Below are 25438 nucleotides of genomic sequence, written 5' to 3'. Positions count from 1 at the left end.
GCTCTAGTTGCAACCTGTGATGCAGCTGTGGCAACACCAGATCTTTAACCCACTGCGCTGGGCCAGGATTGAACATGGGTCCTGGCTCTTTAGAGATGCTGCCATTCCCAGTGCATCATAGTTGGAACTCCTCTTTGGGCTCTTTTACTCATGGGATGTGGGATGGTCTCTCTGAGGATGTAGCACCTGAGCTGAAAGCTAAATGATGAGTAAGAGCCAGGATGACCAGGTATGAGGGAATCATGAACAGGGGAACTGGGATTGAGGTTAGGTGTTGGTTGGAGAAGTAGGTAGCAAGTGGATGGCATAGGACTTTGCAGGCTGCTGAGAAGTTCGAGTTTCTTCTTAAGTGCAGGTACAAACTATTGGACCTAATTAATATTTTAAAGAGGCCCCTTGGGTTTCTGTGTGTGTTTTGTCACAGTCCAGGTGAAATATGATGGGGCTGGGGAGTAGGGTTGCAGGAGGACAGAGAATGAAAGGAGTCTCATGTTTGGAAGTTGATCTGAGAGCAAAGGGGGAAAAGGAGAGCCAGGAATCAAATATGACTCCTAGATTTTGGCATGTGCAATAGAGTAGGTTGTCATTCCCTTCACTTGAGATGGTAGAGCTGGGGAAGATTGAAGAAATTATCGAACCTGGAGAAGATGAAGAGGTGAATAAATTATAATTATTCTGCAAGTATCTGAAAGATGAAGCAAAAGGAATTTGATTTTTTCCTTGTGCTCCTTGGGAGCCTAGTTACTACCAGCAGATGGAAGCTCTCTTGGAGGCATTTCTGCTTAGCCAGTGATGAAAAGCTCTGTTTGTTAGAATGATCTGAATGTGAGGGACTGCCTGTATGGAACTCTGTCACCTAAGTTGTTCAGGCTGAGATGGGGTGAGGGGACCATCTGTTAGTAGAGAGACCATATAATTTATGGTCCAAATCAGAACACCTTGGAGATTTAAATGGGTTGCTCTTAATTATGCTGGGACAACAGATGTAAATCTGTAAATTACGGTACATCAACATGACAGAATAGTGTACAGCCACTAAAAATGTTTGTTGTGAAGTCCAGATAAAACAGGAAGATAGCTAATAAAATAAATGAAAACAATTGGAGTTTCTGTTGTGGCTCATCGGTAACAAACCTGACTAGTATCCATTAGGATGCAGGTTTGATCTCTGGCCCCACTCAGTGGCGTAAGGATCTGGTGTTGCCCTGAGCTGTTGTGTAGGTCGCAGACATGGCTTGGATCTGGCGTTGCTGTGGCTGTGGTGTAGGCCAGCAGCTGCAGCTCCTATTTCACCCCTAGCCTGGGAACTTCCATATGCCACACCTGTGGCCCTAAAAAGAAAAAAAATAAATGAAAACAATCAATACATAAATATTTGGAAAAAATTTGTAAAAATGTGTGTGCTTGTTGATGAAACTGGAAGGTGAATATAAAAACAAAGTTTGCAGAGAATGGTGAATGTTATTCTTAATTAAATTAATAAATATAAATGTATTTTTTTTCCTCTTTGTGCCTTTTCTAGGGCCACTCTCGCGACATATGGAGGTTCCCAGGCTAGGGGTCAAATTGAAGCTATAGCTGCTGGCCTATGCCAGAGCAACAGCAACGCAGGATCCGAGCCACATCTGCAACCTACACCACAGCTCACGGCAACGCCAGATCCTTAACCCACTGAGCAAGGCCAGGGACCGAACCCGCAACCTCATGGTTCCTAGTTGGATTCGTTAACCACTGCGCCACGATGGGAACTCCAATATAAATGTATTTAATGTAAGTTACTTTTTAAAACATAAAATTAACTCCTAGCTCTGTTAGAACAAACTTGAAAGTCTGACTAAAAAATACATTCACTGTAGATAATTTAGAAAATTAAAGTGGCACAGAAAAGAGCATTAAATATCACCTATCATCTCACCACCCAGAAATAGTCATTGCAGACATTTCAGTTTATAAATCACTAATCTTTTCTTGGGCATATTTGTATGTGTGTCTGTATCTAGATGTAATTTTTAGCAGACCTGTACAGCCATACTTGTAACTTCCTTTTTTTTTTTTTTAATTTTGGTACATGAAGAGATAACCTTGATTAGTGATATCTTTCAAAGCATGGACATAATATTTCTAATATAAGTTGCTCCATGTCTCTACCCATTCTTCTTTATACAAGTGTAAATCTATTTTCCCATTGAGTTGTTGGCTGTTCTGCTGTTGAGTTGTATAAATTGCTTGGATATTTTAGACATTAAGCCCTTGTCACTTGCATCATTTGAAACTATTTTCTCCCATTCTGTATGGTGTCTTTTTGTTTTCTTTTTGGTTTCCTTTGCTGTGCAAAAGCTTGTCAGTTTGATTAGGTCCCATTGGTTTATTTTTGCTGTTATTTCTGTTGCTTTGGGAGACTGACCTGAGAAAACATTTGTAAGGTTGATGTCAGAGAATGTTTTGCCTGTGTTCTCTTCCAGGAGTTTGATGGTGTCTTATATTCAAGTTTTTCAGCCATTTTGAGTTTATTTTGGCGCATGGTGTGAGGGTGTGTTCTAATTTCATTGATTTGCATGTAGCTAGCTGTCCAGGTTTCCCAGCAATACATGCTGAAAAGACTGTCTTTTTCCCATTTTATGTTCTTGTCTTTCAAATCTCCTAATCAAAGATTAGTTGACCATAGGTGTCTGGGTTTATTTCTGGGATCTCTATTCTGTTCTATTGGTCTGTATGTCTCTTTTGGTACCAGTACCACTTTGTCTTGATGACTGTGGCTTTGTAATATTGCCTGAAGTCTGGGAGAGTGATGCCTCCTGCTTGGTTTATATTCCTCAGGATTGCTTTGGCAATTCTGGGTCTTTTGTTGAGGTTCCATATAAAATTTTGGATTGTTTGTCCTAGTTCTGTGAAAAATGTCATGGAAATGTAATGTGAGAAAAAAGAATATATACATGTATGTGTAACTGGGTCACCATGGTGTACAGTAGAAAAAAAATATATATATATGAATAAATGATAAAAAAAGTAAAATTGCACCCAAAAAAATCAAATACCTGGGTATACACCTGATCAAGGAGGTGAAAGACCTATATGCTGAGAACTAGAAAACATTAATCAAGGAAATAAAAGAATATGTAAAGAAATGGAGAGATATTCCATGCTTCTGGGTTGGAAAAATTCATTTTGTAGAAATGGCCATACTTGCTGTTTTTCAATTTCTATGCAGGGTGAGCATTTATTCAAGTAATAATATTTTTTCCTTAATTTTTAATGACTGTTTTATTCCTTCATATGATATATTGCAGACTCTACCAGTTTTCTCAGTAGGTATGCATATGATGTAGCTTTTTGCTGAATATTGTCAAATTGCTCTCAAGATAGGTTATATCAGTTTATCTGGTCACCCCTTTGCCTAAAGAAGTTAAAAAGTACTCTAAAGAATGAATAAATTACTTTATTTTTATGAAGTTTTTAAAAAGCCCCAAATCTTGGATGTAGAGAGCATTATACTTAGTGAAATAAGTCAGAGAAAGACAAGCTGTATGTTATCACTTACATGTGGAATCCAAAAAATAAAAAGAAATATATATTATGAAACAGAAAGAGACTCACAGATAAAGAGTACTAACTAGTGGTTACCAATGGGAAGAAGGATGGGTAAGAGCAGAGTATAGGATTAAGAAATGCAGATTACTCTGTGTAACATAGATAAGCAACAGGGCTGTATTGTACAGCACAGGGAAATACAGCCACTGGTTTTTAATAACTTTAAATGGAGTATAATCTTTAAAAATCTTGTATCACTATGTTGTATACTTGAAACTTATACAATATTGTAAATCAACTATATTTCAATTAAAAAATTTTTATAAAGCCCTCACATCCATAATTCTGAACTGAGAATGAGTCACCTAGATCACAGTTAAAGGGTTCTGTGATCCCTTGGGCCATTTTGTACACATTGTCTGTAACAAGTGACTCTGTATAGGATTTCTGTTCCTCTCTTAAGGACATGTAATGAATGTTTAGAGTATACGAGTTAGTGTCTTGGGAATGCAGTATATTCTAGCATGAGGAATTTCACCAAGAACTGAAGCAAAAAATATTGACAATTTTTGTATCTGCCTTAAGTTTCATAAATATTTGTACTGTCTTTGCAAAAGCATGCATTTTTCTCTTATGCATCTATTAAGTAGTCAAGGTACCTGATTTAGGATTTAATTTGCAAAAAGCTGTCAAGACTTGACTGCCTATTTAAATGATGAATTTGTTTTTACTCTTTATTCAAGCCTAGTTCTCTACTTTCTGCGTTTGTATTGGGTGCTGAAGAAAGAGATTTTTACTCATTGTGTGCTTTCTATTCCATTTGATTCCTTTGGTTGCATTTGATACTCATCCAGTTTTATTTATACTTCATGAATTTGAACAGATCGGCAATTTCTCATTGTTCACTGATGCCAGTTGAAAAATTCTCCAAGGCTGTTTTTATAGGGGTAATTGTCATGTTTATACTATGTTTCAAGAAACATCCATCTTTTAAAATTTGCTTGTCTAAATGCATTTAATTTTTAAGAGAACAGTTGCAAAGTTGTGAACTTGACATCTTTACACTTGAATGTGCATAATTACACAGTGCTCTTTTTTCCTGTGCCGACTTTATTCTAGGCTCTGTGTGTTTGAGAAGCATAATTTACCACTTTTGGCAAGAATAAAGGCACCTTTGCTATCTTCCTCTTTTCTTTTCTTTAAGCTGTTACTACAAGTTTGGTCATGTCCCTGGGGAGAGGTGGAAAAAGATGTCTTTGCTCCCCAAAGTCCATTTCTCAAGGGGACATCAATACTCACATGGATCCTATTTACATTCTAATTGGTTGCTGGCTCTCTGGTACAGCTGTTTCAACTTAAACCAAGACAGTTGCTATGGAGATGGTTGACTAGAAATAGGTCAAGTAAAGTCCTTTCCCCCCTGGATGTAAGGGAGTGCTGTAACTCAACTGGAAGTGTCTTAGTTAAACAGAAAGTGTGTAGATGGGCAACTACATCCCACCCCAAATCCCCTTTTTTCTTTTTAGGATGAGACACAGATGCCAGTCCACTCACATTGCCACTGCAATTCTGGAAACAAGATACCTGAAGACTATGCCCGTTGAAGGAATTAGAGATGTCATCATTTGCAGTGTAACGTTGATTAAATGGCTCATGTGTGACTCTCAAAAGTTGCTTATTTCACAGATTCCTGAACATAGTGGAATAGCATTTATTTCCCAGACATGACCAGGAGTTCAAGAATAAGCTTTTAAAAACATGCAGGTAAAACAGTGATATTTGGAAGAGGAAGTCATTAGGTGACATTGGATGGTATTTGCCATAAATTTGGCCAGAAAACATCATGGCTTTCCCAGGGCATCTTAGTTAGGATGACCTAGGTCCTCTGTTGTGGAGTGACATTGATTGCTTTTGTTTCCGCCCTCATGTGTCCGATGGGGAAATGGTTCTTGCCTCAGCATCTGACTCTTACAATGGAGACTTATGGTCTTTCTCACAGATGGTATGTCGTTTGGTTCTCTCATAGGCCCCCAAGCTTTGTCTGGTGTGGGGCTTGGTGAACGTGGAGACATTTTCGTTGTCACAGTTGGGTGGAGGGTAGGGTGCTACTGACATGCGGTGGGGAGAGTTCAGGGGTGCTGCTGAGCACAGTGCATAGGACAGGCCCCCTCCTATATGGCCTATTGTGTCAGCAGTGCCAAGGTGGTCTGTATTGGGTAGGTTGCTAAGAACTGTGGGAGATTTCAGAAAAGAGTGGCACTGGAATGAATGAAAAGCGAATACCTAGAATGAGAAAAAGTGTTTGTGCATGATAGGGAGCAAACTGAGTCAGAACTCTAGTACAGAGGTACCTGGATCCACTCACTTGAATTTCATACATATTTTTGAAAAAAAAATTAGGTGACTAGGTTCATACTTTATACCCCAATTTGTGTAGTTAACCATGTCAGATAAGTCTGTCCAATCAATAATTTAAAAACTCTCAATCTATCCACTGCCTTAGGCCATACTCTCAGGATCCTGGAAGTTGAAGATCTCCTTTAGGAATTAGGCTCAGTGTCTGGCAGGTAGTTGGTACTCTATCAATATTTGCAACTGGAGTGAGTTGAGGGGAAGAGGGAAAAGGGAATGCCTCAGAGGCCACTGGAGTAGCCACGCTGGGTCTCCAGCACATAAGCCCACATTATAAAAGTTCCCCATGGATGAAAGTCGGGAAGGTTGGAGGACTTATGCCCGAAAGCTGCATTTGGCTGTCTTTTCTGAAGCTGGGCATGATCTTCCCTGGGATCCAGCCGTTCTACTCCACAGTGTGCCATCATGTATTTTCTAAGTCATGAGCTCTCAAGAATGTTCACAGAAGTAGCACCATTCATAATAGCCCAAACTGGAAACTCTCCAGATACCCATTAATAGTAGAATAGATAAATAAATCCCTTTAAAAAAAATTGCTAATGATGAAATATTTCAGAGGAGATCAGGTGCACTCAGGGTGATATGGCCGTAGACTGATGAAATATTTCAAAACACAATAGTGTTTAAGAAAAATAGGCATTCTAGTTTCTCCTACCCAGATTTAACAAAGGTTAGCATTTTGCCATATTTGTCTTTTTTTCTTCTTCTTCTTTTTTGTCTTTTGTCTTTTTAGGGCCGCACCCGCAGCATATGGAGGTTCCCAGACTAGGGGTCTAATCAGAGCTATAGCCACCAGCCTACGCCAGAGCCATAGCAACGCCTGATCCAAGCTGCGTCTGAGACCTACGCCACAGCTCACGGCAACGGCGGATTCTTAACCCATTGAGTGAGGCCCGCAACTGGCTCCTAGTTGGATTTGTTTCCACTGTGCCATGACGGAAACTCCTTTTTTTTTTAATTTGAGAAATAGAACCTTTTAGTGACCTTAGTGCTGGGGACAGGGTAGAGTTGAGTGAGTGATCTGAAGATATTTAAACATAAGAATGGGACTACCTGGGCTGTCTCTGCACGTCTTCCCTTGACATGGGATGAATTACCTGTCACTGGCTCCTAAATATCAAGGTTTTGTCAGTGAGAACATCCCTGATTAAAGATTCTGCAGTGTCACAGAAGAAACAAAAGTCGTGCCTTCACCTCTCCTGTTCTGAAAAATAAAACACTTTGCAGTAGTGTCCTTTAAGGATGTAATGCCTCTTTCGTTGAAATAGAAGAGAATTGGTTTTTTTCCATCAAAAAATTGTGATTGGAATACCATGAGTGTTTTGATTGTGCTGATGGGAAAAAAGAACAAGAACAGGGTTTGGTGTTTGCAGTGATTGCTGTGATTGTTGGTGGGGACATACCCCTTCCCTTCCACACAGCCTGGCTCATCAGGATGCAGAGGATTGAGAGTAACATTGTCATGGGGATAACTTTGAGCCGGCTCTGCTTTATATTAATTAGAAGAATGCTTTGCAAACTTCTTTCCCGCCCCTCCCCTGGGTATTAGATTTTTTATTTTTTTCCAACTTTTCCTTAATCTCACCTGTGGATTTTTTTTTTTCCTTCCAAACTTCTATTTTTTAGTTAGTATTAGCATGCTGCTGCTGATGATTTTTTTTATAACTCTCATTCTGACTGTCAAGTTCAAATGGTTGAGACTGGTTCCCTTTACTGACTGCTTACTAAGTGCTAGGCATAGTCATAAGCCCTTTGTGTAGGTTCTCTTTCCTCCTTGTGATAACTCCTGAGGCAGCCATTGTTACTGTCTTTACCTACAAATGAGAAAGCAGGCTTGGGGAGGTTTAGTAGTTTTCCAGAGGTTATACTGTGTGTGGCAGAGCCATGATTCACATCCCACTTTGACTGACCCTAAGGCCAAGTTCTCAACCAGTCACTAAACGGAGGGCTGCTAGTTATTGTTATTTGGTTTCATAGAACTGTAATGTAGGAGTTAAGGTCCTGGAGTGGGATCTCGGCTGAGCACTTTCCAGTTCTATCTGAGTCAACCTTCTCTGTAGTCTGAGGTAGGTGAGTTGGGGAGGGGGTGTCTGCTCCCATTTCACAGATGAGGACATTGAGGCCAGATAAGCAGTGAACTTGCCCAGAGCCACACAGCAAATGTCAAGCTGGATATTAACCAAGGTCTTTTGAAAATACTTCTAGCTATTTATTCCATGTTTGAGCTTGTTCTTTGACCATCTTGGCTGACCTTCAGCCTGGCACTTAATTGTAAGATTAACACCGTTTCTGCATCTTTGAAATAGGAGCAGGACTGCCTCTCACTTGTTAGAGATTATAGAGGATTAGCTAGCAGTGCATCTTTTTAAGATTCTTGGAGATACACACCATTTAGATACAAATTTATTTAGTCACTGTGGTGCTTTATGATATGAGATAATGCTTTTCTGTGAAAGACTTAGTTACATGTAAATCTTTGTTTTTGATATTCTGGTAAATGTTTTGGGTAATTCAAATGGAAGTTGAAGATCATAGGTGAGATTTGTTCTGCACAGGCTGAGTCAGTGTTTTTCTAGAGGCTTCACAGCTAACCTCAGCTTATTCTGGGTTTCTTTGAGGTTGCAGCTGCTCCCTGGTGGTTACCTGTTAAAGGCGCTAACTGGAGACACCCAGAAGGGCCGGACTCTACTGTTGTACACAGGTAAGGCAGTGATTCTTTCTCCAGATGACATGTTTCATTCCAAAATAGATGCCTGTGCTATACACAAGGAACTTAACAGCCATCTTCTGTAAAAGGGTGAGTATAACTAATTCTGATTGGGTGGTAGGAAAATAGGATAGTGGGAAATAATGTAGGTACACACTCAAACAGTACACCTAGCTCACAGGGGTCTCTTTCCTTCCTCGCTTGGCCTGTTGGAGTTCCCTCTCATAGATATTTTTCCCCTCTTTGATGGCCCTATTACAAATCTCGTGCCATGTTTAACCTGTTTTCCTGCCCTTATGATTGGGTCACTATGAAGAAAAAGGCTGCCTTACAGATAAGTGATGTCCTGCCAGATTGCCACTGTGGGAGCTCAGGCTTGGGTATAGGACTCATGTTATCTCCAGTTCTGGACTGACATACTTTGAAGCCACCATTGGACTGAAAAAAAAAAGAAAAGAAAAAACCACACAGAGCTGCAAGTCGGTCAGCAAGTCTCGAAGGTGGCAAAGAAATAATTATCTCAAGCAAAAATAGAGTAGCATTTTAAGCCCTGGAGATGGAGAAGGGTTTGGGTCAGGACTCAGCATCTCAACAGCCCAAGAAAACTGTTCTCCTAACCCAGTTTTTCAGATGGGATTTTCGAGCCTCTATTTTTGACATTCCTGGTTATTGCCCTCATTGTCAGGAAGCTGGGAGTACGTGAAGTCCAGCTTTTTTTTCTTTTTTTTTTTTGCTTTTTAGGACTGCACCTGTGACACATGGAGCTTCCCAGACTAGGGGTCTAATCACAACTACAGCTGCCAGCCTATGCTGTAGCCACAGCAATGCCAGATCCTTAACCCACTGAGCGAAGCCAGGGATAGAACCCGAAACCTCATGGTTCCTAGTTGGATTTGTTTCCACTGCGCCATGACTGGAACTTCCGTGAAGCTCAACTTTAAGGATGTGGCCCCTTGACAAATGTTGGAAGTCTTTCCAGAGCCTGAGTTGGCAGCCCGTGTGGTAGAAATAGACTGTGAGGTTGAAAACTGTGGGGTTTTTGGGTATCTTAGGTTGATGGCCTTTTAGCTGTGAATTAATATCATCTTTCTTGAATTTAATAGTACAAGAAAAAGCTAAGAGTAGAAGGAGGAACCAGAGGGGAATGTATTTTATCCATTGATTATCCTTCTTCTGAGAAAAGTGCATATCTTAATTTCAGTGCTGAAAACACTGACTGTCACATAATAGGTCCTCAGTAAATGCTTGTTGAAAGAATATATCAAAGTCATGGTGTAATTACTGTAGGGAATTCAAAGATATTTAGGAAATGAATGAGGAGATGGAGTCTCTCTGAGAAAGTGAGCAGGGAATTAAAGTTATCTGGTGCTAGGTAAACACGTTTATCCCTTACTCTCAGGCTTTTTTCCTAACCTTCCCTACCTGTCTGTATCTTGTTTTTAGTTTTTGTTTTTGTTTTTGTTTTTGTTTTCATTTTGGGCCATCCTACGGCATATGGACTTCCTGGGCTAGGGATCAGATCCAAGCTGCAGTCACAACCTAAGCCATAGTTGTGGCAACGCTGGATCCTCAACCCACTTTCCGGGCTGGGGGTCGAATCTTAGACCCAGGGCTCCCAAGATGCAGCCAGTCCCATTGCATCACAGTGGGAACTCCCCTTTCTGTACTTTTAGAAAAAATAAAGCCTTACTTGAAATCTCCTAAAGTGAGGCAGATATAACTAACTTGCCTATAGTAGAAAGACACAAAATTTAAAGCCAGTTATTACAGGATGGGTTCTCTGGAAATAGATGCTGAGGTAGATAGAGCTTTGTGTGCAGAATATTTATGAGGGATCTATACCTGTGGCAGGGTGGGGGAGGAAGCAGGATTGGGCAGAGGGAGAAGCCAAGACTATAGTGCAGGTCCAGGGGGTTCCAGCAGATCCCTCAGGGGGCTCTGAGGTGTAGATGACCCATAGAATTGAGCTGTGGTGAACACTCCTGGCTGTGCCTTTATGTTCCTGCTGTAGTTGGTCATTGGTGGCTGTGAGATGGCTCTTCACAGCTCTCCTGTTGCACTCCTGGTAACAGGACAAGTATTCCTCCCTTAATGGATGCTATGGCTGGTGCATCTCCACACCTGCTGCACAAAATGAGCTTTGCTGGGGGTGTCTCCGCCTTCCTGCAAAGTGAAGAAATGTTTTAAGTCTTGTTCCAAGAGGAACTGTAACCTATTTGGGAGCCTGGGATGCCAGAAACCTGTGGTGGAGGGTAACAGATGAGGCTTGGCTGGCGCCTGATTTGGGAACCAGGGCCTCAGTGTCACAGTTTGGAGTGAAGGTGGTAATGGGAGCTTTGCTCAAGCCAGTTTCTATTTCCTGTTCTGGGTCACATCCTCCTCCCTCTCCTCTCGTTGTTCCCCAGGCCAGATCACCCAGTTCTCCACGTCTCCTGGAACGATGCCGTGGCGTACTGCACTTGGGCAGGGAAGCGGTTGCCCACGGAAGCTGAGTGGGAATATAGCTGTCGAGGAGGCCTGCAAAATAGGTACTTGGAGGGGCTCCTGTTGCCTAACAGCATGTTGACCTTTTTCTAAATCTATGGAGCTTACTTGGGCTAGACAATAACCTAAAACCACAGTCACCACCACAGCTCTTTCTTACTGGGCTTTCCTCATTCCTGGTGAAGTTACTAGGAAACACTGATGCAGGGGGTCATCAACCCCTCACAGTCTCCTGGAGCCACGTTTCTGGTGAGGCGGGCTCAGCCCCACCAGTGTCATGAAGTCCTCCCTAGAGCCCCCTGGCAGGCTGCCTTGCTTTAGGATTTTCTAATTTTAGGCATCTTCTGAAGCAGCAATATTTCTTTGCTTCCAGAGCCATGAGACAGAAAACTCATGTTTGGGTCACATCTTCTAGGACAGGCTACTTAAAATAGCTAAGGCTTTATAAAAAAAAAAAAGTGCAGAGTGGTGGTGCCTGATCATGCTTCCATATAAGTCCAGAATGATGTCTGCTTTCCCAGCCTCCTAGAAGCCCTTCTTTTAGTTATGCGATTTATTTCAGGCCTTCTGAGTCCTCAGTAGAGACTGAGGTGGTCGTGAACTTGACATGAACTGGTTATGTGGGAAAGTTAAAAAAAAAAAAAATCCTGATTAAAAGCTTTATGTTTTTATGTAAACTAAAAAAAATAGTTCACTTGGAACAAGCAAGCATTGTTCTCTCTTTCACTGCCTTCCTCCTCTTGACTTTAGTCCAGAAGCCTCTGCCTGTTTGACAGGCTAATGCCTGTCTCTCTCCTGACAGACTTTTCCCCTGGGGCAACAAACTGCAGCCAAAAGGGCAACATTATGCCAACATTTGGCAGGGCGAGTTTCCTGTGACCAACACCGGAGAGGACGGCTTCCGAGGAACTGCGCCTGTGAGTAGCAGGGCTTGTGAAGGGGGGGTGACAGCCGCAGTACCTTGAGAAACTACTAGAACGAGTGAAAGTATTGTTTACTCTCTGCCCCATGTGTTGCTTCCTTCCTGCCTTGTTCGCTACTGCCTGTAGCAAATGCTATTAATCAGAGGAGGAGTTCTTGTTGTGGTGCAGCAAAAACACATCTGACTAGTATCCTTGAGGATTTGGGTTTGATCCCTGGCCTCACTCATTGGTTAAGGATCCGGCATTGTCGTGAGCTGTGGTGTAGGTCGCAGATGCAGCTCAGATCACACATTGCTGCGGCTGTGGTATAGGCCGACAGCTGCAGTTCCAATTCAACCCCTAGCCTGGGAACTTCCATATACCATGGATATGGCCCTAAAAAAGCAAAAAATAAATAAATAAATAAAATAAAAATAAAAAATCAGACGTTCTTTTTCATGATAATTTTTTTCTTCTGATTCTGTAATACTTAACTATAGAAACTTTGAAAAAACTGGAAGAGTATAAAGCGGAAAATTTGAAGGCCCTGGAATCCTCCCACTCAAATAAATACCACCCCCCATTAGCATTTTGATGCATTTCCTCCCATTCATTTTCCATGTTGATGATGCTAATAATGGCTTGTAGTGAGTGCTTGCAGTGTGCCAGGCATGGTGGGAGCCATTTGCACAAATTAGCTCATTTAATATCTGTTCACCTCTGTAAGGTGGGTGCTATTATCCCCATTTTCCAGGTGAGCATTCTGAGGCACAGGGGGGTTAACTAACTTGCCCAGTTAGTTTCCACAGCTGGAAAGCAGCACAACTGGGATTTAAACCAGGTTGGTTTATTTCCAAAGCTCATGCTCTTAACTACCATAGATGCCAACATAAATGTTTTTGGTGTATATGTGCCCATATATTTTTTACATATTGCTTTTGGGTTATAATACCATATTTAAAATCCTACTCTTCTTCCCTGCCTAATATCAGGAACATTTTATCTGTCATTAGCACTTCTTCACAAACACATGTCTTTTAGCAGCTGGATAATCTGCCATTTGAATGAACCCTAATTTCTTTACCTTTTATTGTCGCAAGTTTTTGTTGTATATATATATATATATATATGTATATATATATATATTTTTTTTTTTTTTGCTAAACAACAATGATCATCTTGTACATAGATATTAAGCTGTATCTCTGATTTTTTTTTTTTTTTTGTCTTTTTGCTATTTCTTGGGCCGCTCCCTTGGCATATGGAGGTTCCCAGGCTAGGGGTCAAATCGGAGCTATAGCCACCGGCCTACGCCAGAGCCACAGCAATGCGGGATCCGAGCCGCGTCTGCAACCTATACCACAGCTCATGGCAACGCCGGATCGTTAACCCACTGAGCAAGGGCAGGGACCGAACCCGCAATCTCATGGTTCCTAGTCGGATTCGTTAACCACTGTGCCACGACGGGAACTCCCTCTGATGATTTTTTAAAAGTTAGATTCCTAGCAGTGAAATGAATGTGTTAAAGACTAAAAAACTTTGTTGTTAGGAGTTTCAGATATGCAGCCAAACTGTTTTCCAGAATGTGTGTGGCATATATCCCTCGAGTATGTGAGGGATGGTGTATATCCCTCCTCTCTGCTCTTTTGTTGGCAAAACCATACACTAATGAAGCAATGTTCAAAGCATTTTGTTTTCTCTTAACACAGTGAGGAAAGATGTCTTGTTGTGGGGCAGTAGTACCTTACTGGGTTTGTTGTTACAGAGAATAATTTTCTTTCAACAATCTTTCAAAGAATTGTTACTTTAAAAAAAATATTTGCATTTTTGTTTCACACATAAATAATTATTACAAAATTTATTTATAAATGTAAAAAAGACATGTTATTTGGAACATGACCCAATAAATGATTCCAAAATTTCAACTGAAATAATAAACAAGTGAGAAGGACCCCTAGTGTCTTTGGAAAAGATGAAGGGTGAGGGGACTCGATCTGTCGGAACTTTAAAAATACTTTGAGCCATAGAGTTGAAGCGTTACAGTTTTATTTTTGGCAGAATTAATGTAAAAAATTAATTGCATGAGAATAAATTGCCCTTAAATAGGCGTATGAGTGCATATGTGTGTATTTGTAAAATTCCAAGTGTATGAGTTAGGTATGTGATAAAGGAACTGACACAAGCCATTGGGAACCGGATGTCTTATTCAGCAGAGGCAAAGGGCTAGTGAGGCCATCTAGAAGTGGGCTCTTCTGAAGTTTCCTTTGGGAATAGCTTGTGCTCTCAAGGGCACATCGTTTTATTCAGTAAAATGAGTGACCTTGGCTAAATGATCTCAACCTTTCCTCTAACTTTGCATGGATAAAAAGCCTAGCCAGTACCTCATGGACCTCGTTTGGTTAGCAGAAGCAGCCCTGTAGGATGAAGAATATTGGTTAAGGTGCCCAATGGGGATGCTTGTGAGGCTCTGGGAAAGATGCTGGTTGATGTGGACAACAGGATGTCAGCCATTACACGGCTTGAGAAGGGCCTCGGCAGCCTGGATCCTCCTCGTGGATGTGGGGCTGTGTGAAGTAGAGCCACTGCGCTGTCCTGGAAGCCTGCAGCAGGGGTGTTTGATGGACCACTCAAGTTGTATAAGTACCTGCCAGTTTTCATAAAAGGCCACAAGCAGTAGTATTGGACAGTTAGGAATGTTTTACCATGCTTATGGCTACAGAATTTCATATCACCATTCAAGCACATGAGCCTCCAAGGAAAATAGTCATTTATTCTCAAGTCAGTGTACCTTTTCAGAAAGAAAACACACAGTTCCGTAGGAAATAAGGATACTTTATAGATGTTGAGAGTTGGGACATTTAACTGGGAGTTAAGCAGATGTCACCTTGGAGTATATTCAACAGAACTTAACCTGGAGAAGTGGAGAAGTTGCTGTGGAAATTCCCGAGACAAAACAAGTTATCAGGAACCCTCAAATGACCAGCATGAGAAACAGGACCTGAGGAGGAAAAAAAGCAGCAAGTTACATAGAGGCCACTTCCTCCTGTGTTTGGAATGAGTCTTGACAAGGTCCATATCTTTTCATTGGGACTGTTTACCTAGAGAATTATCTCAAGTCCCCCTGTGCTGCTGTGGTGTGTCCACAGGCTCTGGTCAGATGAGAGCAGGGATTAAACTTTAATAATGGGATGGACTACAGAGAAATAGCTCCCTTAGCTTCTATTTAATATAGCTTATTATTTGTGATCTTATTTTAGACTGAGTGAACTATACTGACCGCAGTGAACCTGAAGAACTGGATTTTTATTTCCTTAGGCCTCTGTTGTACAGTTGTTCATATGTTTGTTTTTCATGCGTATCAGCTCATTCACCTGAAAATAAGCATGTTTGAAGTATTTCTTATATCCATTTGTTTTCCTTTGAGCTTTCTGGAAGGAAGTGTTGGTTGGTGTGATTAATTTAACAGCAGCAGTTAACATTTTTATACTCTCATTTGGTAATTTTGGGGGTGGTGACCTCCAGATTTTATCTTAAACATCAAATTATTTAAAGAGGGGAAAAACCTCAAACTTTTGAGTAGATGCTATTATTTCCTCATCTTACAGTTTAACAGTACCACATAGGTTGCCTTGCTTGCCCATCAATTGCTAAGTATTGCCACCTAAAGAAAATCTAAGGTTGACTCGAGAGGCACCCCCACCCAACCCACTTGTCTGCTCTCTAAGCCTGAGAATTAATGCCTTCCTCCAGAAAGTTCATTTCATCTTTCAATTGCTCTCATGCCCCCCTGCTCCTTCCCTTCTTTCCCTGAAACATTAATTTCTTCTTTTCTTTCTTCTTCCTTCTAGCTATTATTCCATCTTACTCTTTATGATCATCTCCAAATTCTTGAAAGAATAGTTTATGCCTCTGGCCTCTCCTCCTTTACTCCCTCTCTGACCTTTGAACTCTGACCTTGATTTCAGCAAGACGCCTCTACCTTTGTAGAGGACAGCTCACCTTCAGCCTGATCTCTCTCCCTCCAGGAAGTTTCTGTGCATTTTCTTTCATCCTCTTATCCTACTCATCCCACCCTGCCTTTCAGGCCTGGATTTTTTATTTTTGGTGCCATCTTCCTCTCTCTCTCATTAAAGCTCTTTTACATCTTAAGGCATCAAACCCTTCCTGCCTTCAGTTGACATGCATGGAATTACTGAATGAAGCAATGAATAGGCACCCTGTTTCCATGATGTATGCTTAATAAGGAAGCAGAGTGATGAACAATTTCAGCTTTCTCCTTCATCTGGATTAAGTTCTTTTTCTGCATAGCTTCACAACTTTGATTGAAGTGCTCTGAATTGCCCAAGTATCAGATGTTTCCATATGTATGCATAGATCTGAAATCTTCTGAAGCCAAATAGAAATGAATTTTATTCCTTTCTGTCTGACCTCATTCATTGGGAAAAAACTTGACTTTGCAGGAAGATTTTTTAAAAAAGAACCTTGAAGATAACTTGATATTTTTTTCATTTAAAAAAAATTTGTAAAGATTTTCTTCAGATTTGAAAATTTCTTTTTTTTTAATTTCTTAATTTTTTTTTTTTTTTTTTGGTTGTTTTGCCTTTTCTAGGGCTGCTTCCGCGGCATATGGAAGTTCCCAGGCTAGGGGTCTAATCGGAGCTGTAGCCACCAGCCTACGCCAGAGCCACAGCAACGTGGGATCCGAGCCGTGTCTGTGACCTACACCACAGCTCACGGCAATGCTGGATCCTTAACCCACTGAGCAAGGCCAGGGATGGAACCCGTAACCTCATGGTTCCTTAGTCGGATTCGTTAACCACTGTGCCATGACAGGAACTCCCAGGTTTGAGAATTTCTACTAAAAACTGTTGGAAAAAATTTTGAGGCTTTAAAAGTAAATGTGTTCTGTACATATTTACTTTTCAGTCAAAGATTTTTTTTTTCCTGACCTCTATCCCACCCTTCTTTTTACACAAGCTTCATGCTTTGGTACCGAGTCTTTGACAATATTCTGTGGCAGGCTGTCTGGTCTGCCTTGAAACGTGATATAATTGCTTTCTGAAGAGTCCGTGTTACTTGCCTCATACTTCAGGTCCCAAAGATTGCAAATCCTTTGTGTATTATAGTTATGGTTGATAACAAATTCACGTTTTCTTTATACAAACAAGTCCCCGCAGTGTTTTAATGATGAAGACTGAGGCTTAAAGATAAGCTGGTGAGTTGGTGGGGGCTGGTGGAGAGGACAGAATTGGCTTGGGGGTCTCTCCGTGCTCAAAGACATTGTGTGGCCAACAGAGCTCAGCTATGATGACAAAACTTATACCACCTCTAAAATGATGTTTCTGTTATGCTTTTGAAGGTCTAAAGATCATGACCTCCCCTCCCTCACTGCCCAGTCAGATACAGATTTGACTTATCATCAATAATAGTCTATCAGGAATAATTTCACTGACTTTCTGACCATGGAATATTAACTCTCCTTAGGTTTCTAAACTCCCCTTGACCCCCTGAGAGCTCAGGGCTTTTCTTTGTTTTTACATTGGCCAGATTGTTATTTTCACTGTTGGAATGAGAATTAATATTCTTTGAAGGCACAGCTCTTTGTACATTTCTGCACTGAAGAGATTTTCTAGAAAGACAAGGTGAGTAGTTTGACAGCATGTCCCCCCCTTTTTTATTTTTAGGTTGATGCCTTTCCTCCCAATGGTTATGGCCTTTACAATATAGTAGGGAACGCCTGGGAATGGACCTCAGACTGGTGGACCATTCACCATGCTGCTGAAGAAAGAATTAACCCAGTAAGTATCAGTCTCAGAGTATGTATCATGAAAAAGCTGCATCTATTCCCTGGACAGTCTGTGGCAGGAGTTTCATGTGTTTCTGCAGGGTATTTATGTACTAATGAAATTAATCTTGAAATGTCCCCAAAGGGATATTAAGCATTATTTCAACCTTAAAGCATTGAGTAGAAATGTCTATGGGCATTTTGCAAGCTGCTGGATTATGATGGTGATAATGGTTTGAGGGACTTTTCCTATAACTTTAGAAATTATATTCAACCTCATAAATGTGGTCGAAGTGAGATAAAGAAATAACTATGCAAAACTCATTAATGTTTATTAATAACTAGTGTGATCTGATAAATGGTATTTATTATACAGCTGCTTGCCTGAGTTTTCATTGGTTGAAATTTTGCTTGAGGAGCATTGTTTGGGGAAAATGAGAAAGGATTTTTTTTCTGGGTGAATGTTGAGTCAGGAAGTTGAGTCATTCCGTGATTATTTCCTGAACTCCACAGTGTGTCAGTTCAGTGCATCATAAACCTTGGGAATTTAGACAACCACGTTTGCCTAAGTTTTACCTGTTCTGGTATGGGAGGAATGTTGAATGCAGCTAGTGTACTACTTTGCCTCTAAAAACCAAGCGCTGCCAGCAGAATATACAAAAATTGAGACACGGCATGGGCATGTGGGTGTTAAGTACATCCTTTAAAAAGAATGTGTCTGTGAATATTTCTTGTTGTATGAACAGATTGTGGGGGAAATACCATTTAAAAATCCTATCACTAGCAAACTAGTCATTCATAAGTCAGATTTAGGAATGTGTATTTATACCCAAACTAGCTGGACTGGGAACTTAATATGCTTTATTTTATTTTATTTTATTTTATTTTATTTTATTTATTTATTTATTTATTTATTTATTTATTTATTTATTTATTTATTTATTATCTATCTATCTATCTATCTATCTATCTATCTATCTATCTATCTATCTTTTTAGGGCCATACCCATGGCATATGGAGGATCCCAGGCTAGGGGTCTAATTAGAGCTGTTGCTGCCAGCCTACGTGAGAGCCACAGCAACGCCAGATCCAAGCTGCATCTGCAACCTACACCACAGCTCACAGCAGTGCTGGATCCTTAACCCACTGAGTGAGGCCAGGAATTGAACCTGCAACCATGGTTCCTGATCCAATTCGTTTCTGCTGTGCCATGACAGGAATTCCTAATACGCTTAATTTTAAACTGTAACCCTTTGAAAAGGCACAAAAGATAATGATAAAGAAAATTAATTCTTCAGTCTCTTCTTGGTGGAGGGTTAAGCAGCTCAGAGTAATTGAAGAAATTGTCTTGGGCCCTTTTTCAGAATGTGGGGATAAATTTGTTTGATGTACTTGATTTTTCTTCACAGAATAACATGTGGGTTCATCATAAATAATCTAGAGAGAGAAATCTACTTTCTTGGGGGCAGTTGAAAAAGCTGAGTTCTTCAGAAATGGTCATTTCCCCCTCATTTTCCTTGTACTTCCTGGCAGGGTTGATGGAAGCAGTGGTCAGAGACAACCCATCTCCCCAAAAGGAGAATAAGGTTGTGAAATTCTCGGTGGGTTTGTGGCTGGGAGATGCCATTCTCTACGGGCAAGATGTGACTTGGCATTTGCTGTCAGAAGCAGAAATAGAATTTTTTTCCCCCTCAGATCAAAGCATCTGCATGTTTGGAAGGGGGTACGCAAGGCTTCAGAATTCTGGCAAGTTGTGAGTGTATCTCTCTCACCATCTGCTGTCGAGCTGAGTGCTTATTAGCTTTCACTTTTATAATTGCTTTTGTTTCTTCTAAGGATTTACAGAAAAATCCACTTTTTCTTGTCCCCTGTCCCAGGCTCTATCTCAGATATTGTCTTTGCTCTATAAATCATTCTTATAGATTTCTTTCTGTCACAGAGGCCTTATGTGCTTCAAATTTTTTTTTTTTTTTTTTTTTAAAAAAACAGCTGCATCTGTGGTATATGGAAGTTCCTGGCCTAGGGGTCGAATTGGAGCTGCAGCTGCTGGTTTACGCCACAGCCACAGCAACACCAGATCTGAGCCATATCTGAAACCTATATCACAGCTTGCGACAATGCTGGATCCTTAACCCACTGAGCAAGGCTGGGGATCAAACCTGCATCCTTGAGGACACTGTGTTGGGTTCTTAACCCTCTGAGCCACACCAGGAACTCTGCTTCCTGATTTGATTGGGATAAAATTCAACAGTTTTGAGAATTCAATCCAAACTCCCTTGCAAAGTCAGACTCATTCAAATCTATACAATTTTCTTCATTTCCAGTACCACTGCTGTCTCTCATCTGCACTATTACAGGAGCTTCCCGGGTGGGCTTCCTGACTTCACTCTTTCTGCTCTGTTACAGCTAGAATGATCTTTATAGAGGACACTTTTTTTTTTTTTTCTTTTTTAGGATTGCACCCTTGGCATATGGAAGTTCCCAGGATAGGGTCAAATTGGAGCTGCAGTTGCCGGCCTCATCCACAGCCATAGCAATGCCAAATCTGAGCCGCATCTGCAACCTACCCTGCAGCTCATAGCAACACTGAATCCTTAACCCACTGAGTGAGGCCAGAGATCAAACCCACATCCTTATGGATACTAGTTGAATTAGTTACTGCTGAGCCACAGTAGGAACTCCTATAGAGGATACATTTAATGCTGACTCTCCCCTGTTTAAAGACTCAAGTATAAACTCTTAAACATGACTTCAGAAAGCTAAAATAATTTAGTCCTTGCTGATCCCTGTGGCCATACCTTTTTCTCCTTCTTTAAACACTTAACTATGAAATGTTACAAAAATTCAGACAAGCACTGAAAATAGCATAACAGATACCTATGTATCCACCACTTTGATTTAACCTATAGTGACGGTTTATTGTATTTATACTCTTTCTTTTAACCAAAGAAAAAGAACAAAAACTAATCAATACTTGATATTATCAGTATTTTTAATTTAAGCCGTTCTGGTCAGTGTGTAGTGCTATCTGACTGTGGTTTTTAGTCATCATCTATGAAAGTCTGTGTCTGATACCTCTAATATTTGGCTACTCTGTGGATCTGCTTCTGTTGTCTGTTGTTCTTGGCTTTTGATCATGTCTTGTTTTCTCACATGCCTGGCTATTTTTGATTGAATATCAGACATTGTGTGAGAACAACAATAGAGATTATTTGAGATCTGGATAGTGAGACCTTTGTCTAAAGAGGACTTAACTTTGCTTCTGGGAACTTCTGTTTCATATTAGCCAATTCCATTCAGTAATTGAAATGATTTGAAGCTGAGCTTCAGTGCCTGTGAGGGCTAGTTGGTTAGAGTTCTTCAGGGTGCCAACCAGTAGTCTAGGGGTTTTCCATGACTCTTCTTTCTTGAAGGGCCCTGAGTTCCAGTGTTTTGTTTCCTTAGCCCATGAGTCTATTTAAAGTTCTTTTCAGTTTCTCAGCATTAGAGCTTCTGCTGTTGGAATCAGGAGACCTCTGGGGGAACAGGCTCAGTGCTCTGGGCTTCCCTTCTCTCTGGAATTTGAGTCCTGCCTACAATTCCTCACAGTTCTGATAGTTCTCATCTGATCTGCTTAAAACTCCCATTTCTCTTTGTGGTCTTAATTTATTTGCCTTTCTTCCCTAATGGCCTGTGTTTCTCCAGTGCCTAACAAAGAACTTGGTACCTAATAGTTGACCCTATAATAAAGCCCATTCCAGATACCTAGAATGAAGAGTTTGATCACTGTTCATACTCCAGGCGTTTCACAGGCAAAGGATAAGCAAAAACATATTTTCAGTCAAAGTTTTGAACCAAAATACCCATGTGATTAGTCAACATTTTAACCCAGAAACTGACCTCTTCAGTGTCATGTGTGTATTTTAGCTCCAAGACTAACTCATAATGGTAAATCATTTTAAAACTTTTTCAAAAGCTTGGGAAAAGTCAGTGCTCTGTATGCAAAGGCTGTTCATGGAATATCTTTCTTGTTCAGTGACTTCCAGGGAGCAAAAGTTAATCATTAGTGTTTATTTTATCAGGTAGTAATTTATGGCAAAAGCAGGTGGTGGAAACACTTTGTGTGCTTTGTACACACAGCCCTAGGAGAGGCTGAGGTATTTGGCCATATGAAGTGAGGGTCAGTTCCATCTTACTTGGTAGGGGTTTGTGGGGAGTGTGCATGCCTGCAGGCCTGTATGTGTTTTGTGGAGCTGCTTAGGATGGCACTATTTCCTTCTACACAGACACAATCCATAGTGTGGCTGTTGATTGCTACTTTTTTTTTTTTTTTCTTTTTAGGGCCGCACCCATGGCATATGGAAATTCCCAGGCTAGGGGTCGAATCAGAGCTATAGCTGCTGGCTTACACCACAGCCAAAGCAATGCAGAATCCAAGCTGTGTCTTCGATCTACACCACAGTTCATGGCAATGCCAGATCCTTAACCCACTGAGCAAGGCCAGGGATTGAACATGAATCCTCATGGATACTAGTCAGATTTGTTTCTGCTGCACCAAAATGGGAACTCCTACTTTTTTAAAAAAGCAAATAAAAATAATTTTAAAAGAGGATTTATGGGGTTTGTTTGTTTTTTGTCTTTTTAGCGCTGCACCTATGGCATATGGAAGTTCCCAGGCTAGGGGTTGAATCAGAGCTGTAGCTGCTGGTGTGTACCATAGCCACAGCAATGCTGGGTCTGAACTGCATCTGTGACCTACACCACCAGTCATGACAATGCCAGATCCTTAACCCACTGAGCAAGGCCAGGGATCAAACCCATATCCTCATGGACACTAGTCAGGTTTGTTTCCGCTGAGCCATGGTGGGAACTCCTCTTCTAGTTATTTAACCCCAGGACCCATATTAATCTGTGGCAGTATGTGGTGCTTTCAGCAAAAGATTATGTAGAGCTTAGATAGCATCCTAATTTCCCACACATGCATCTTCAGTCTCATTCCCTAGGTACCATGTTGACTTGTTCACTGATAATGGGACAGTATGGGGTGATCTGTGATATCTTTCCCACTCTAACTTAGAGGTACACAGGGAAAGAACTCTAATCTTGAAATTGGTCTAGTAACTTGAATTATAGCTTTATCAGTTAATATTCAGGGTATCTCTTTAGACTTAGGATATATCTTAAGTTTCCTTACCTACAAATTGGGAATAATTATACCTAGCTCATGAAGTTACTGGGAAATTAAATTTGATAATATTGTATATGAAAATACTTCATACCTTTAGACACCAAGGGTACTGTTGTGGTGGTGGTTTATGTTACTTTTGACTGCCTAATTGGGATATTGTATGCTTCTATTGAGTGGAATTAATGAGGAATGTTGGCCTTTGAAAGCAAATGGGGGAAAATGGTATTTATAAATAATGAATGCCTAATAATCCTCCTGTCCTTAGCTTTTAGTAGCATATCACATAGTCATCTTTACAGTGAATGTCTCGCTTCATGGCTCATTTAAACTCCATTGGGAATAAAGGTTGCCAAAAATTATTCCTCCTCTGAATGAATCCCTGCTGCTTGCCAAATTGTATTAGCCAGAGATTCAATTTGTTTTGTTTTTGTCAACAAAAGTTTGATTGTTCAACTAGATTGTGAAGCTCTAGCTGTCTTGGGAAATGTATTGTTTTGCAAGGCTGTGTTGTGGTAGAATGGAATTGACCAGCAGGGCTATAAGCCCTCCTTGTGTGCTGGCCATGATTTCCAGTTTGCACCCTGCCTGTTCTGAAGGACACTCCTCTGAGTTCTTGCCCGTTGCACAGGGCACATGCCAACCCTCTGACCTTAGGTCAGCGTGTACAGGTGCTGAACTGGTTAGTCCTGCTTGGATACTTTTTTTGTCATTGGGTGACTCGACTTGGGACTTGGACTTGTATTACATTTGTCCATCTCTAAACACTACATTAGATTGTTCCTCTTCCCCACAACCTCTTCTCTGACCGCCTACCACTATGTGAATCACTGAATTCTGTGCATCAAAAATGTTAGACTCCTGCTTACCCTGTCTTCCAGCCCTCCTCTCCCTGTGGCATGAGACTGGCCTTGTCTTAGCCTGGCAAGAAACAATAAATATCATGTCATCCTTAGTTGAGACAGCCTCACCCATAGACTGCCCAATTGGCAGCCTAATTCATGCTACAAGCATTCATGCCTAGTATGTGCTAGGAGAAGGAGATGATTGAGGATTTTTATCTGCCATAAGGTCTTCGTTCACATGGTTTTCATGAAGACAGTTTAGAATAAATCAGTTTGATGGAGAAGTAACCAGGGGTTGAAATGGAAAATGTGTGGAATGGTTAAGGCAGGTGACTTAAACTTGATAATAAATTACTGTGGTTGTAAATTATACATAATAAGTATCAAAGGGAAAATGGAGCATTCAAAAAACATCAGTCTCTTGAGGCCAAGTTTATGAGAAGAATTATATTTTCTTTTTTTGTCTTTTTAGGACCACACCTGTGGCATATGGAGGTTCTCAGACTAGGGGTTGAATCAGAGCTGCAGCTGCTGGCTTATGCCACAGCAACGTGAGATTTGAGCCATATCTGCAACCTGCATCACAGCTCATGGCAGCACCAGATCCTCAACCCACTGAGCAAGGCCAGGGATTGAACTCATGTCCCCATGGATGCCAGATGGGTTCGCTAATTGCTGAGCCATGATGGGAACTCCAAAAATTGTATTTTCTTCTCCCTAGTGGAAGGAAGAAGGAAATCATTCTGGAGGAAAAGCTAATGTTTACCCATTACCACTTTTCGTTGTGGCTCTGGAGCAAGGTCAATCATTTAACAACAACCACAACAACAAAAAACTGTTGAAAAATAGAAATCGGCGTGAATATATATGGCTCAGATATTTCAATACTGTAAACACGTTTTCAAACACGTTATCCAAACACATACTTCCTGTTTGAGAAGAGTGATTGCTAATTCCAGTTGCTATTTAGAAGGTAGTAAAAATACTGTTTGTTCAGAATTTCCTGTTAGAACTCTTGACTCTCCTGAGCAGAAAGAGAAGGACCCCCAGTGTATCGTGGCATACTATCTCAGATTGTAGGATTGGTGGATCTGGGTGGGAAGCGAAACCTCCAGCCTCTACTCCTGAAGGAACTCCTTCTTTGGTATCCTTGACAGTGATGGTCCTGCAGCCTCCAGCTTCAAACCTTGTAGTGCATCTAGTTGTGTTACCAGATGTTCTCACTGTTTGATATCTTCCCACGGCCAACCAAATATTCCACCCCCAGGAGCTTCAGCTCATTGGTCCTCACTCTTCAGTTGGTGAGAACTCAAAACATGGCATCTGTCTTATGTATGAAAAGTTTTTCAGCTGCCTGAAGATAGTCACAGCCTGTGCCCCCTCATCTTTCTCCTAGATAAACACCCCCATTCTTTCAGTTGCGCCTTGAATACCGTGGTTTCCAATCCAGGTTACATTCCTCTGAATAATAGGAATAGAAAAAATTTTCTAAATGGGCATCCATAAATGTACACAGCATTCTAGATGTTCCCTGATAGGTGCAAATTATAGTGGGACTGTCCTTTTTCCTCCTTTGTCATCTGGTTCCTATTGTATTAACAGTTAAAGGT

At 40.9% G+C, this 25438-nt stretch overlaps 1 protein-coding gene across 2 annotated transcripts in view; it reads left to right on the top strand.

Annotated features, from left to right (window-relative positions):
* The window catches only part of SUMF1 (sulfatase modifying factor 1), a 90581-nt gene that overhangs the window by 32626 nt on the left and 32517 nt on the right, over positions 1-25438 (top strand). For both annotated transcript variants that reach the window (XM_013981911.2, NM_001244932.1), the window contains 4 exon segments: positions 8559-8641; positions 11053-11175; positions 11934-12048; positions 17718-17831. In XM_013981911.2, the coding sequence (XP_013837365.2) occupies positions 8559-8641; positions 11053-11175; positions 11934-12048; positions 17718-17831 (435 nt within the window).

Source organism: Sus scrofa, chromosome 13 (genome assembly GCF_000003025.6).
Source record: "Sus scrofa isolate TJ Tabasco breed Duroc chromosome 13, Sscrofa11.1, whole genome shotgun sequence".
NCBI classification, from domain to species: domain Eukaryota; kingdom Metazoa; phylum Chordata; class Mammalia; order Artiodactyla; family Suidae; genus Sus; species Sus scrofa.
The sequence above is the reverse complement of the archived record's forward strand: the minus strand, read 5'-3'. Positions and strand labels throughout refer to the sequence as shown.